Source organism: Oryzias latipes, chromosome 17 (assembly GCF_002234675.1).
Source record: "Oryzias latipes chromosome 17, ASM223467v1".
NCBI classification, from domain to species: domain Eukaryota; kingdom Metazoa; phylum Chordata; class Actinopteri; order Beloniformes; family Adrianichthyidae; genus Oryzias; species Oryzias latipes.
The window spans coordinates 2328978-2342063 of record NC_019875.2 but is presented as its reverse complement, the minus strand read 5'-3'; the positions used below and the strand labels follow the sequence as shown (position 1 = coordinate 2342063).

The following is a 13086-nucleotide window of genomic DNA, read 5'->3' as shown; positions in this document are numbered from 1 at the left end:
ATGTCTCCATTTCCATGTGCTTTAATAATTGAATTAATGAAAAAGCTTGCACTTGCTTCACACGTGTGGTTAATAACCTTGTTTCTAAGAGATGTAAATAAATGCACTGTCTCTCTCTCTCATAAATTTTCTAATATCATTATTAATCCACGGTAGGTTTTCTTTAAATTGTTTGGATACTCCTTTCTTTGAGAAATGAGCCAGTGTGTCATTGACCTTTCGTAAAAGGAGATTTGAGCTTTCTTCAATGTTAATGTTTTCAACTACATTTGTCCAATTGAGATGTTCAAGATCATTTTTCAAATGCTGTTGCACATTATTAGGTATAAAAGGGTAAAGTATCCCTGTCTGATCGTGTTGTGCGCTGGTTACTGATTTTTCTCACACAGAAAATGAAGTTGTGGTCGGAGAGACCAGAAAGGAAATTAAATGTCTTTGTAATTCTATCAGGTTCAAAAAGATGTCCCTTGCCGAAGGAGGGCTATAAATACAATTCACAGTAAAAGACATTCTAGAATGAAGTGTTACATTTAGACCTATACATTCAATTCCTGTTTCCTCTGGCCAACTAATTAACTCACATTTTTACAATGATCTTTGATATAAATCAAACCCCCCTCCTCTTCCTGTTTCTCTGTTTTTTCTGAATAATTTGTATCCTGGAAATTCAATGGCAGCTGTGGGTGAAGTCAAAGTCAGCCAACTTTCAGATATTCCTAGCATATCAATATTGGAGTCACTTAGCAGATTTTCAGTTTGCTCACTTTTATTAACAATACTGCGGATATTGATGTGACCAGGCAGAATTCCTTTTGGTTTTGACCTGGAATCCCAAATAACTTTTGGATTTAAAATCCTAGTTTCCGTTGTTTTTTTATTGCAGGACTGAGGCTCTTTGCAGTTGAGGAAAACGTTTTTGATGAGGAACTTGTGAAACAATGTTCATTTGTGTTAAACACCGTTAATTGCGGTATACCTGTATCCAATAATTGTGTCCTGTGGAGCTAAGGTGGAGGAGGCTTGGTTAGGTGCACCTGTAGCCCAGGGAGATGAGGTGGAGGCGGCCTGGTTTTACATCTGACAGTCCTTTGTTTTGTCCCTAACAGCTTATCTTAACACAGTCCCTCCAGCTCAATATTTTATTTCTTTATGTTGCATCTTCTTTGCCTTTTTCTTGGGTTGGGAACACAACACTAAAACACAAAACAAATATGACCACGTTGGCATGTTACACTTGTTGAAATGCAGCCATGTGTCTTATGGGCCATTACATCTAACTCAAATTTTTAAGTCTGTTTTTTTTTTAAATGGGGGATCATCAGAAGAACCCAAGACAGGTCAACAAGGAGGACAAAGAGTGGGATCCATAATTGCAGGAATGATAATGAGCAAAGTGAAGACAGCTGGAGCTGCTCAACTAAAGTTACCAAAAGTGTAGCAATGCCCTGAGAAGAAGCCTATTTACAAAAGAATAGCCGTTAAAACAGCTCGTCCAGTGTTTTCGACCAGCAGGTTGAACACGTCTTGAATACGTATACCACAAGTACAGGCATGGACGACAAGTCTGACAAGAATCAGTTCAGATAGAGCGCACAAAATCCAGCTTTGACTTCTATGGAGTGTTGTCTCCCCACCTTTTTCTCTGTACAATACCCTATTTATCTAATTTGCAGGCATCTGATGGTTATGAGAAATGACTCAATATTTTTTATTTGTATTAATTATTATTATTGTTATTATCCTTATAATTATTATTATTATTATTATTTTTGTAATAATGACAAGATGATTATTTCTAGTGTGGGTTTCATGATGGTTACTACTATTGACTTTTCTAGTATCAAGAATATAATGAATGTATAGTTAGATATGTCTTTTCCCATCTATCTATATGAATCTCTAATAATGTATCCCTAAATATGTATAGTTAGCAGAATGCATGATGGTTAGTTCAAGCTTGTGGATGGAATTATCTCTCGTTGTCCTTACAACACACACACACACACACACACACGCACACCGACACACACACATTTCCATTTTTTATTTTAATTATTTTTTGCCTCCTGTTTTTGTGTGTTAGTATTGGTAGTTGTCTTTGTCAGATCTGTTTTTCCACTGTATTTCCGTTTGTTTGTTGTTGTCTTTTTTTTTTTTTGCTGTTGTCTTACTTAAATTAAAAAAATAAACATAAAACAGCTCGTCCGGTGTTTTCGACCAGCAGTTTGAACATGTCTTGAATCTGTATAGCACAAGTACATGCATGGACGACAAGTCTGACGAGAATCAGTTCAGATAGAGCGCACAAAATCCGGCTTTGACTTTGGTAGTTTATTCCCGCTTATTGGCAAATTCATTTGCATGTTAATCAAATATTTAGTTAGGAACTAAACATTTAGCTCCTAACTAAATATTTAGTTAAAGAGCTAAATAGTTAATTTGGATTTAAATATTTATTTAACAAATACATATTTAGTTACCAAGTGTTACATCCAGGCTCGGTGCTGGAAAAATAGAAACTCAGAAAAAAGAAACACCAAGCCTAAATGTTTGAGCTTGCTTACTAAATATTGAGTTAATAAATGTGGCCTTTATAAATATGTGAATTGAAAGGTAAAAATTGGCATTGCAAGAATAAAACCTTTTTTGTCTTCTCCCAAAACAGGCTAAATAACCAAAAACATAAATATTTGATTGTGTAACTTTACATACAGCACACCAAAGTTTACATTTTCTTTTTTAAATGAACTCTTTCTTCATGCTGATCTTGAATGGAAGCTTTGTCTGAGGGAGCAGGCCAGTGCCAGTGGGTGCTGTCTAACACAAACACACATGAGCGCGCACACACAGACACACAATCTGCGAACATCACATTGGAAAACTTAATGTTAAACAGAAATGGTACAATGACCCATTTTGTGAGGTTTTGTGAGAACCAGGTGAGGTTGTTGCTTTACTTATTTGTTCAAATATTTAACCAGTAACTGCCCAAATCCAGTAAGTTCTACTAAAGAAAACATCCAAATTCAGCAAAATCCTCCATGACACAGATCAATGAACAGGGAGGAATGTTTAATGAAAGGGATCATTTTTAGAGTTTAATATTTTCCTGAGAGGTCTGGTAAGACTGTCTCACTTTCCTTCCCTGACTGCCACATGAATGATCCAAATATGTTTTTCCTCAGACAAGATGAGCTCTCAAGTCAGACTGAGGCTGCTCCCAAGTGCCAGGTGTTTGTACGACAAACCTATTCAGGTAAAAGTGTCACATCTGAAATCCAGGCAGGTGGTCAGCATTAAAGCCAGCTCGACTGATGAAAGAGGAGTTCTGTTCAGCTCTTCAGCCACTTACAGGGCTGATGGAAATGGAGAGATTGACCTGGTCAGAGACGCCTCACTCAGCGGGAGCTACGTTGGAGTTGAACCGATGGGTCTACTGACGACGCTGAAACCCAACATTGTTAACAAACTTTTTGTTAAGGACAAAGCTTTAGAGCCACACATGGTGAAGTTCTCTGTGCACGATGAGGAGGAACAGGACCGGATGCTGGCAGAGGCGACCAATGAGAGGTATCTGATGGCAGACGGGGTCAGCCGAGTTTCTGTGGAAGAAGGGAACTTTCATGGAGCTCTGTTTACTCCCCCAGGTATGGATAGTTACATAACTGACATAACGTTCTGTTGGGTTAAAGGAAATCAGTAAAAGGCAATAAAAAATGTTGTTTTGGGGCTACACGGTGATACAGTGGTCAGCGCTCCTGCCTCACAGCAAGAAGGCCCTGGTTTAAATTCAGTTTGGGACGTTTCTGTGTGGAGTTTGCATGATCTTGTACATTTTTGGTTTCTCTCTGGATACTCCAGCTTCCTCCCACAGTCTAAAAGGATGCGTGTGTGTGTGTGTGTGTGTGTGTGGGAGTAATTGTGTTTCCCTGTGACAGACTGGCGACCTATCCAGTTTGTATCTCACCTTCAGCCAACAAAAGAAAATGGATAGATGCTTGTTCTTCAGACTGGTTTCTTGAACATGACAATGAGTTCACTGGACTCAAATGGACAAGTGGATCAGTGGTACCATGTACTCTGTTACCATGGAAGTCAATTTATCTGGACAGATAAACTGGAACTCCTGTTTGATAAAATAAATTGTTAAAACCCACAGTTTCTCTCGTGTGAGTCATCAAAACCTCTAAACAAAATTCTAAAGGACAATTAGTTGGTTGGCAAATAATTATTTTATGGGCACAACCCACAAGCTCAGCTCTCCTGCTGATGCCACACGGGCGTTATCCTTACTAACGTGGTTCCATTCAAAATGGGTGATAAACAGGCTTTCAAATTGTAAAACATGAAACTTGAAGATAGATGTATTAAAACAGTGTACATCTTTTCAAAATAAAGGCATAAAAAAAAATCACAACTATTTTCAAAGCACCTTTTCTTTTTCTTGTAGGAAAAGGTCCATTCCCTGCTGTGTTGGATCTGTGCACCATGATGTCAGAGAAAAGAGCAGCTCTGCTGGCCGATAAAGGATTTGTGGTTCTCACAGTTCCAGTCACTCATAAAAAAGCAGATAACTTGAAAATGATACACCTGGACCCTTTTGAGGAAGCAATTAATTTCTTGCTGCAACAACCAAAGGTAACAAATTTCATCTAATAATGACTCACATGTTGGAAAGTATTTCAAACCAATGAGGAACAGTGTGATCTTGGAAATATAGAGTTACATTAAAATATGAATGTTAGGTTGAGTGGAAGGATCCCAAAGCAGAGACTGAAGCTGAGGTTGACAATTTATTCCTCAGGAACAAAAACTAAATCAGACAGGATGCAGAATTCACGGAGGTGGACTGACAGACAGGACAAGTAGTAAGAGCTACTGAATAGTGGTGCAGGCTTTTAAAGACATGGTGATGAGGTTAGAATCAGGTGTGCAGTGTAAAAAGGCACCAGTTAAAAGGTCAGCCACACCCCCCTGCTCTACACTGATCATAACAATGAATGTCATTCATTTGACATTAAATGTGATTTCATTTGAGTCTGCAAACTACCTGATTGGGCAACGTGATCAAGTGATTGGATTGTGACAGCCTCACTTTGTGCCCTTAAACATAGTTTTAACATGAATTGAGTTTTCTCAGGACTACAGTTTTTCTCAAAACTTGGAATAACAAGACCTTCTATATGAAAAAAAAGAAAAGCTGCAAATTTGCTTTTAATAGATTTTTACAAATCAGAAACAACTTTGTTCCTTTTAATTATTTTCTTTTATAATCTGTTAAATAACTATGAAAAGTATAAACGTCATGTAGTGTGATTAATAGCTTTTTTTAGTTTGATTTTCCAATTTTTGGAGATTCCGGTTTTCCTTAACTTTTAAAAATAAAAGTTAGGGAAAACTGTTAGCTAAAAAAATTGGACGCAAACTTCAGGCATCCAAAGTTGGATTACTTTGCACTCCTCATATGTAACTGACTTAGTGAATGAAATGATTCAGAAAACTTGATTCCATTTGATAAGGGACTCATCTGAACAATTTTGTTTTCCATTACTATTTACTACTGAAAAGTGTTGCAAGACAGCGGAAATCTTGTTTTCTCAACTTTCAAATCTGCTGAAAATATGTTAATTAAACAGGTACAGGAGTGATGGTCAGGTAAGGCAAGTGAGACAGAGCCTCACCTGTCATAATCATGATTAAAATAGAAAAAGGTAAATTAAATAAATATTATTTTCCACTCATCTGTGCTAAATATACATTTTCAGTCAACTCAACATGTTTTCTACAGTTTGAGGTTAAAATCGCAGAATTTGAGTGTTCCACGATCACAGAAGGATCAGAAACTCCTGGTGATGCTCTGGGGCCTCATTTATAAACATTGCGTACGCACAAAAGAAGGCGTACGCCACTCTCTACGCAATAATTGAGATTTATAAAAAGCAAACTTGACGGGAAAATGTGCGGTCCTTCACGCAAGCTCTGACCCAGGCGTACGCACAAAAACGGGTGAAATGAGAAACGGCGACACCGTCGGCAGATGGAAGAAACACGTGAAAGTGAAAATGACAATCCTGCCTCTCAGAAATAACATGAAGACTTCACAAAGCAAGTCTGACAATTAACAGCTACACGAACACCCGTTTGATCGATCAGCAGTGAAACAAACAAAAAAATCAAACGAAAATTACAACAGAAAGTCAAATGAACACTTATTTGCAAAAAGAAAAGTGAAATATGTTCTGCAATATTGGCATATTGTGCAATTCATCCTCATAAATAATATAGTTAACAGAACAAAATAATGTACAAAACTGATATTCTCGGAGCAGATATAGGTGCGGGCGTGCGGACGGACGGAAAGACGTAATTGTCCACTGGGGAAAGTTGTTTTCATAGTAAAACATTTCTTCATAAGCTATGGAATTATGGTATTCATGCATATGCCTTTAGTTTGTTTTATTTTTGATAAAACAATGTATGGCGTATGTCTCACCATTCATAATGCAACAAGAAATTACATTTGCGCTGAACAATTTCCCATTTCCACGTGGATTATTACCGACATCTGTAGCTTGTCAGATGTAACTAAATGGAGGGAAATAAAATGCCCCATCACAATGCGTAATGACGCACAATGGCTGATCTTGCGCTCTTAGAAGATGTGGCAAATGGAAGAATTCGGAGTGAACGCATCTTTAGACAGCAAGAAGACTTGCTGGCAAACGAGGACGAGTGGCTTATGAGCCGGTTCAGACTTCCTCCAGCCGTCCTCTTGGACCTCTGCGGGCGTTACAGAGGAGCACTCGGAGGAACCACGCGTGTCACCCCCGGTGCATCTGGCGCTCCGGTGCCCCCCCCCCCCCTAGACGTTTTTTATGCCTCGACTTTGATGTCCAACCATTTTTTTTTTTATTTCGGCCACGGTCCGAGGTTGTGAGGCTACAGCATTTACGGCGTCTGCCGCCGTCTGCCGCTCACGTGCCTTTTTGGCATTAGTAATGCCCACACTGTGCCCTCCAAACAACATTTTTCTCCTCTTTTCCACCTCGCCAACGATAACTTCTACTTCACATTGAGTGAAGTTGCGTTTTTTTGATTTCCTCTCGGTGTGTGCCATGGTCTCGCAATAAATGAATATTCATTTGTGGGCGTTTCACGGACTATTTATGGGCAACTATGGGCGTGTCATGTAGCCGCAAAAAGCTGCGCTGCATTTAGAATTGGTTGTGATTTATTAAGGGAAAGATGCGTAGGATGTGCGTGCGCACGGTTTTATAAATCCAAATATTTCTGTGCGTACGCACGTCCTATGTTTCATCCGTACGCCACTTCTGACGCAAATCCTAGGCAAAGTTTTATAAATGAGGCCCCAGGAGCGCTGTGCCTCATGTCTGACGGCAGGGCTCAATGTTAACGGAGACGTGCGGTGGAAGCACTGCTGTTGGGCCGTATAAAAGGCTTTAGGTGAGGCATGCCTCACCAGCAGGGGGCAGACGTGAGCTGACAGCTGCTTTGTTGTTACAATGGTACCGTAGAAACAGACAGAGGACGTCTGAGAGAGGGAGAAACTCATAAACTAAAGGAAAATAAGGAAGACTTTTCCAACAGATCGTCTAGCTTTTTGTGGAGAAGGAACGGTGGACTGACTCAAAAAGTAAAGCCAAACATATTTTTCAATGGTTTTTTTTAAATAACATGGGAGTAAGTGGATACAAATGTGAGTAAAATCATTTAATTTATTTATATGATAATTTTTACAGACAATATTTGATAACACTGATTAAAGCACCAGAATTTGAAGTTGGAAAAATACCAGAAATAGTTACTGAGGGTCAAATGTGTGCTGAACACATCTGTATACTTTAATTTGTTTACAGTACATAAAAATAATTTATACACAAGAAGAGTGTTCTATCCATGCATATAAAATAGATATTTTCTGTTGGACAAATATGCTCTTGTGTGTATTTTATAAGCTGTTAGCTGCTGTTGGATAAATGGTGAAATATTCAGTTCTTTCTAGGGCTGTGACGATAACCGCATCACCGCACTTTTTTTTTTTTTTTTTTTTTTACGTTTTGCATATGGTGCGTGTTTGGAACTATAACAAACACATTCATCTTTGCTGATAATTTCCTTTTTCTGCTAGTCCTGTGTTCAGACTTTCTTTCTTTCAGACTGTTGTCTCCTTTTCTCCCACCGCGCGTGCTCTCAGTGTCTGCCTTCGCGCTGCACGTGGCACGCGGCTCCGTTTACACAAACAGGCGCGCGCTTTCAGAAGCACACATCCTTATTCTACAACAGAAGTTTCCGTCTCGTGAGGAAATACGACAAATTTACTGCTTTCTAATTATTAATTCCCATTGTATTCATTTCCATTACAAGCTGCGTGCGTTCCTAAGTGCGCGACACGGCCGCCCACCGGAGGAATTTGTGTTGGGGGGTGGGGGGGGGTACCTGTCCTCCTTCAATCCGTAACACCAAACATGAACGCGCACTGTTAGATTTCCATGAAAATCACTACATGTTTTGTTTGGGAACTATTTTTTGCAGCGTAACGTTACGTTACGTGTCTGTATAAACAAAGGCGGAGCCTCCTGCCCCGCGTTCTTCATGGGTGTCAGGCTTCACGGCTACCGGAAAGGTGACAGCGTCTGCAGTCTGTTTATTACTGGGCAATAAATAATATTCTGAGAAGATGTCTGTACCAGAGAGCACTGGTGAAACTTGCGTGCAGCTCCAGAGCGGTCCGCTGCAGAAGAATCAACACGCACCCCCAACACACATGTGCGCACCTTCCTACTATAACTACACAAGACGCTCTGCGCTCACACACACAGTCAATCTACAACACCTATAGTTAGTTCACAAGTTAGATATGTAGTTGTTAGTTGTTGTCATTGTTAACAAAGAATAGTACGTTGTAACTGTTTATTTCCGATGCGGCCGCCGGGGGATTTTGTGGTTTTTTTTTTTTTTGGGGGGGGGGGGGGGGGGGGGGGGGGCTGCGGTTAACCGCGACACCGCGCCCCCTGGTGGTTCATCACCGCGGTGATGAAAAATTCGACACCGTCACAGCTCTAGTTCTTTCATTGTAAATCTGAACAGGGGTTGACATAGCCCAGAAATTTGCACTGGCCCACAGGGCCAGTAGTTTTTGAAAGTTACTGGCCCGACACAGCGCACAGCGAGACCCGCCGCTCCGCAGGTGCTTGCAACTTTAGGGGGGTCCGGGGGCATGCCCCCCCGGAAAATTTTAATATGGTGCAATTTGGTGCATTCTGGTGACATCTAGCACTTATTTATACACTTTTCAATGACTGAAAATAGAGCATATCAAACTTAAATCTTTTCTAGTCTGTTTCAGATGTTTTGAAGAGAGCGCTGCAGTGTAGTAGGTAACACTGGTTCAGAAGTTTTCATGCTGCTTCTAATCACTGCTATTTCACATTTGTTCCTAATCAATAGTTAAGAAGTTTTATTGACTTTTTTGCCCTGACTGCCTTAAGGTTCTGCTTTTTGTTACTGTTGCAAAGTTACATTTACTTTTTAGTTACTTTAGTTACCTAATTAAATTAAATAATTGAAAAATTAAATACAATTAAATTACTGAGATCATTCAGCTAACTAGAAATACTTACTGCTTACAGTGTTGCAAAGAAAAACAAAATTAAGTAGTTTGACCTTATACTCCATTTGAGTCTGAGATTCAGGTATTTTGAGTTGCCTTTGATTCTTTGACATTCAGCTTAAAGCTTAGTGCATACAGTTTCATCTTCAATGCATTCATTAAATATCTTGCTGTCCATAGTACTAATTCCACCCGTTACTCCATCTAACATATTCCTATCTATTCCTGCCATGTCTTCCACATCTCTGACATGCTTCAGTCTCTCTTCAGTGACGGTGTTGGATTTATGATCATCGCGGTGAAAAACCACCAGGGGGCGCGCGCTGATATGTGTCAGTTTAAATATATCTGCCTAAAATGTAATAATAACCCACTGGCTTGTTCCTTCGTTGTTGCTGTTTAACATTGTTTAGTATTGAATTGTTACATTCAATAAAGTTTGAAAAAAAATTGAGTGAGCGCGTGCCGCGTGGTGCTCGGCAGTGAAAGCCGCGCGCGCAGGCGGGAGAGGAGGAGAAGAGTGAGAAAAGGTTTCCCATAGAAACCCTTGAAGTCTGAACACAGGACTAGCAGAAAAAGTGAATTATAAAGACGAGGTAAATCTACATGTTTTCGCAAAATATACTTTATTGTAAAAGGTGAAAAATGTATTAATTGTTAGATATTTTAGTGGCCCGAGCAGACAAGTAAAAAATAAAGTCTTGTGGTCCGTACTGCTCGAAAAACAGGACCGGGCCAGCGGACAAATGGCTATGTCGAGCCCTGCTGAATCCAAAGGAGATAGTGCCTGACCAGCCATTAACCTCACCGCACGTCACTGAGGTACAGGTAGTTAAAGAAAACACTAGATCTAAAGCTCAAACATTGAATGGTTAAGTATTAAATGTTTCAGGTGCGGTTTTATTTTTGCGTAAAAGGAAATGGGAGGAAACAAACCCATATAATTCCAACCCTATTATGCTTTACTTTACATACAATATTCCAGATACAGTATCATTGACACGTAAAATGTCAAGTAAGATAGGTGAAGTGCTTATCATTAGACAAGATTATATAAAATTCAGCCTTATTTGACTTTTTAGGTGTAGCAGGCAATAACAATAAAATAAAATACAATAGTCACAAAAACTGGTATTTTCTCAATAAATATTTTGCTAAATCGGAATCTACCTGGTTAGCCACATTATTACAGCAGCAGTAGGAGTAAATAAAGTATGACTTGTTTGTTTTTCATTGGAGGTTCACATTTATCTTGGTGACTTTGTCTAAAGTTGAGTCAAAGCAACTGGACTTAAAATCTTCTTTTCATTTCATTACTCAGCAGAGTGCCTTCCAAGCACCCTCGATGACTTATCTGTTGTGTTGAACTCTCTGCAAAGTTTTCTTATTAAAGATAAAAGAGGTGCACATTAATAACAACACAGTTCCCTAGAAAGACTTCTTGTCAGTCCTCCTTCCAATTGCCTGCCTCTTGGCCCTCTTGGGTAGTGTTGTCATGTATCATTATGAGACTGTTTTCTTTTCCTTCATGCGTCGCATAATGAAGTGCACCTCACATATGAAAAAAGACTGTTTTTTCTCAGAAATTGTAATCTATGAGGTTAATTTAGTCTCAATAATCAGAAATGTACACAACTTTTTTCACAAATACACTCGCTCTGATTCACAACTGTAATCTTACGCAATATAAATTTGAAAATGCACACGTTTTGTTTTACCAATGCACACTAAATGTTTCACACATGCACAACAAGTGTTTCTCACAAATGTGCACGCTATTTCCACAATTTACATTAAATGTTAGCATCATTTTATTTATGTGTCTTATCTTCTACTGTGATTGCAGGTGGGCAGTAAACGGATTGGTATTGTTTCAAATTCAAAGTCAGCAGATGTTGCCCTTTCTCTCGCTGCTTTTGTCCCGGGTGTGGAGGCTGTGGTGTGGATCAGTGGCTGCTCAGCCAACACTGTATTACCTCTGTTCTATAAGAAAAAACAAATTCTCCCTGCTTTAATGTTTGACACCAAGAAACTAATTCCTACACAGTCAGGAGCTTTCATTGCAAAGTATGCCATGCATGACCCTCTAAAAGAAGAGAACAGAGCTACTTTAATCCCCATTGAACAAGCAAACACACATTTCCTTTTTGTGGCCTCAGAGGACGACCTTAATTGGGACAGCAACATTTACATGATGGAGATGATGGAGAGACTGAAGCGTCATGGGAAGAAAAACTTTGAGAGTGTGTGTTATCCAAGAGCTGGACACTTTCTGGAGCCCCCTTATGGACCGTACTGCCTCTCCAGTTTCCACATGTTTGGAAAAGTGGCACTCCTGTGGGGGGGGGAACCGAGGGCCCACGTGGCAGCTGAAGTTCACCTGTGGAAGAAGATCCAGGAGTTCTTAAGAAGTCATGTAATCTGTGATCTTGTGCAGAATAATGCCAAATTATAGATTCAAACGAAGTGTAAAATAATTATGACTTTCGACATTAAAGTCATTCTAATTTTCTTGATTACTGTAGCCACATCAATCTACATAGGTATTGTAAATCTACTCTTAGTTTCAAGAGTGCAAAAGGGGAAAAGTCCTTTTATTGAAATAAAAAAGAATGGAAAACCGCTTAAGACTCATCTTTTTAAGACATTTTTCCCTTTTTCTATTTCCAAGATTTCCAATAAAGTGTGGTCTTTTGAGTTAGTGGCTTATTGCACGTGGATTTCTTTTCAGACACAATAACTGCTAATGCCAACTTGAGTTTTTTTAATACAGAATGTGTAGTCAGGTGAAGAATAACTCATCAGACACAAGCAGCTCCAAAAGAATGTGCTTTTTTTATTTCCAGAGTATTTTAAAGAAAAGGGGAACAGCATTAATTATTGGTTCAATTTGGTTGTGAAGCAAAAAAGAAATGCAGGATAAAATAAACAAGAATAATCCTTCATAAGACAACAGCAACAGCCTTATTCTAAAAGAAAACACAATAGAGGCCTCTGATCATTTAAGTATTTGCAGTAAAAAATTACTAAATCACAGCAGAAACTCAAGCTGTGGTTCTAACGATGCTCCCCTTTGCCATTGCTCAGATTTTCTGCAGATTGGACAATCTGCGAGGAAATAAAAATGATCAAATTAATTGGAGGCTGCACGGTGGCACAATGCCAATGTGCCAGCGTGGTTCACGTTCTTGCCTCACAGCAAGTAGGCCCAAGGTTCAAGTCCCGACTAGGGGACCTGAAACAGAACACCAGTGGGGGACCTTTCTGTGTGGAGTTTGCATGTTCTCCCCGTGTATGTGTGGGGTTTTCTCCGGGGACTCCGGCTTCCTCCCACCGTCCAAAAACATGCTTCATTGGTTAATTGGTTACTCTACAAAAGGGACAAAACTGGTTTAGAAGAAAAAGAGATAATACGAAACTGTAGCCAAAAATACAGAAGTGAGTATTTGCACATA

General features: G+C 39.4%; 1 protein-coding gene across 1 annotated transcript; it reads left to right on the top strand.

Moving 5' to 3' along the window:
* Nucleotides 1-3113: 3113 nt before the first annotated feature.
* On the top strand, nt 3114-12254 carry LOC101166497 (acyl-coenzyme A thioesterase 5). Its single transcript, XM_020710653.2, has 3 exons — nt 3114-3647; nt 4451-4638; nt 11478-12254. Exons 1-3 carry the CDS (start codon nt 3161-3163, stop codon nt 12084-12086), a joined length of 1284 nt encoding a protein of 427 aa, XP_020566312.2. The 5' UTR covers nt 3114-3160; the 3' UTR covers nt 12087-12254.
* The last annotated feature ends 832 nt before the right edge of the window (nt 12255-13086 follow it).